The following is a 3,114-nucleotide window of genomic DNA, read 5'->3' on the forward strand; positions in this document are numbered from 1 at the left end:
ATGCTTCTGGTCATCAGTCCATCTAGTTGGTGAGTATCTGCTGTATTGCTTCTTGCCTCAGTTTCCATGGCGACGTTTCCTACCCAATTCCATTTTAACAATGCGATTTTTTTGATAGCATCTGTTGTTTTTGTTCTACGATGTATTTCCTTGTTTGGGATTTGTTCTCTTAGAGAGACACCTAACATCTGGCGCTCCATAGCCATCTTGGTCACGCGAATCTTATTAACTGCCTTTTTTGTGAGTGAACAAATAATATGTGTTATTATATTAATAAAGAAAATTAAAAAAAATCGCTTGATTAAAAACAACCCTGATTTTTACCTGATTTGGTAATTGCTTCTAGTTAATTAAGTATTTTAAAAAAATAAGTTTGATGCTATATTTTAACATAATGTATATTAAAAGATAATAAAAAACTCTTGGTATTGCACCCAGAGTACAAAGAACTTTACAATCAGAGAAATTATTTCAATCTATCATAATCTCAGTACATTGTGAATAATAATAGGGTACTTGACCTTGGTTGATGTTTAATATTTAAATCTCATCTACATATTCAAGATAATCTTATTCTTGAACATATAAATAAAAATTCTAAGTGTCCCACAAGATGATATTATTGTATTATCATATTTATCAAATAATGGTAAATAACATGATCTCACACACATATTATGTTGGCACCTAAAATATGTTTCAAGTTCTCTACCCCATCAAGTTTAATGGATATAAATTGCAGCATAAATTAAACAAATATCTGACACAAACTTTCAAACATTTATTATTCATCACATATTTGGCATATAAAATCTACATACTACATAATAAAAACATTTACAGTTTTGATTTATATTTCACAGCTCTTTCTTTCAAAACTCTTCTAAGAATTTTTCCTGTTGGATTTCTTGGAATTTCATTTAAGAAGATAACCCCTCCTCGTAACCTCTTTTGGGGTGACACATTATCTTCTATGAACTTTTCAACTTCTCTTTCTGTTATATTTTTACCTAGTTTCTTCACAATGAAAGCCATAGGTAACTCTCCAGCTTCTTCATTTGGTAAACCAATCACTGCAGCATCCTGAATAGCAGGATTTGTTAACAATAAAGCCTCTAATTCTGCGGGTGCAACTTGGAAGGCTTTGTATTTAATAAGTTCTTTTATCCTATCAACTATGAAGAAATAACCATCACTATCATAATATGCTACATCACCTGTATGCAACCACCCATCTTTATCTATGGTGCTATGGGTAGATTTTGGATCTCCTACATACCCTTTCATTATCAAAGGACCTTTAAAGCACACTTCACCTTCTCCATAAGCAGGTAGAGGGTTTCCATTATCATCTATTACTTTAGCCATCATTCCTGGTACTATCTTTCCACATGATCCAATTTTGCCTTTTCCATGTGGAGAAACAAGTACTCCTAAGGTTGTTTCTGTCATTCCGTAAGCTTGAGAGACATGTCTTACATTAAATCTTTCTTTTAGTTCTTTTTCCATATCTTTACCCATAGGAGCAGCTCCACTACGCATTTCTTTTATGCTAGATAGGTCATAATTCTGTACCATAGGACTTTTTAATAAAAATAATAACACAGGTGGTGGTACAATCATCCTAGCTACTTTATATTTAACTATGGACTCTAGGAATATCTTTGGCTTAAATCTTCCTAAAACCACCATACGTTTACCCCTTAATATGTTCAGAAACATTAGCATAAATCCAAAGGAATGAAAAAATGGAATAAAACCCATCATAGCATCACTTGGGTCATCATTTTCTACCATATCACCCATTATCGAACGAGATATATCTACATAAGCTGTCATATTGTCATGTGTACACATGACACCTTTAGGTAAACCAGTTGTACCAGAAGAACACAAAATAGTTGCCACAGTTTCTACTGGATCCAATGAAACACTGTGAAAATCATCATCTAATTCTTCTGATTCAACTCCTCTTACAATATCAGCATATCTAGTAACATTTTGATATTTACAATCTTCATTACCAAATAATATTAATTTTTGAATGTATGGATGCTCAGGCAAGATTGATACCATTTTATCAATAGTTTTACTGGAGCAAAATATGAATTTTGGTTTTGAGAGACTAAGTACATGTTTAAGTTCAAGTGGAGTATAATCTGGATTAAGAGGAGCAAATGTAGCTCCAGAAAATAGAGTGCCAACTGGAACTGTACAAAATTCTAATCGATTTTCACTATTTATTGAAATGTTATCACCTACTTTAATACCTTGGTTTGTTAACCATTTTGACAATCTAATACTTCTTTTTAACAACAAACTTGCTGGTAATTCTTCCCCCGTTTCTCCATCAACTTGAATCACATTATCTTCAAAAGTTTTTAGAACTAATAGTAATAATTCTCCAAGGGATGTATCTATTATTCTTTCTAATTCAGGTCCAACCACTATATTTTTTAAACTCTCTGGAGCCATTTTTCACTTTAAGTATAAAATAATACTGTAAAAATCAATACTTTACTACTGGATAACACTTTAGACTAGAGTAGATGAGTAATAACACACTTTGTTTGAAATAATGCTCATGTTATAATTTGATAACGCGTAGAAATGAATCCTTGAACATTCTATAGAAAAGCTCAAAGTTTAAGTGAAATAAAAATGATAATGATGTATCAAGTTTTTGGTTTTAACACCCAATGATATTGGGCGAATTTTGTTTTGGTGCGATCATACGATATTGATCAACATATCACATCACAGCATGCTTAACTGACAGCTGTCAATTTGGTATAAAGTCATTTGTCAATAAGATGTTTTTAGATTTTTTTCACATAAAATTATAATATACTTTTAATGACGTCATTGTTAGATAACAAATATAAATATAATTACAATAAATTACGAAAACAAATATAAATGGACATTTCTAATACAGGGGAGTATAATATTTTCTTCAAAATTTTTTTTATTGTCAAATAATCAATTCGAAATTTTGGCTTTTTTTCGAAATTTGTTTTAAGTTCTTACCATAGTTGTAAATAAATTAAAACCAAAAATAGAAAATACCGGTCAAAACTGCTTTAAACATGGTAAAATAAAATAAACTATGAA

The 3,114-nt window shown here is 30.8% G+C and overlaps 1 protein-coding gene across 1 annotated transcript; it reads right to left on the bottom strand.

Moving 5' to 3' along the window:
• Positions 1-761: 761 nt before the first annotated feature.
• Positions 762-2,754, bottom strand: LOC140437177 (luciferin 4-monooxygenase). Its single transcript, XM_072526526.1, has one exon. The coding sequence runs from the start codon at positions 2,473-2,475 to the stop codon at positions 838-840; it is 1,638 nt and encodes a 545-aa protein (XP_072382627.1). The 5' UTR covers positions 2,476-2,754; the 3' UTR covers positions 762-837.
• Between the last annotated feature and the right edge of the window lie 360 nt (positions 2,755-3,114).

This window comes from Diabrotica undecimpunctata, chromosome 3 (genome assembly GCF_040954645.1).
Source record: "Diabrotica undecimpunctata isolate CICGRU chromosome 3, icDiaUnde3, whole genome shotgun sequence".
NCBI lineage: Eukaryota > Metazoa > Arthropoda > Insecta > Coleoptera > Chrysomelidae > Diabrotica > Diabrotica undecimpunctata.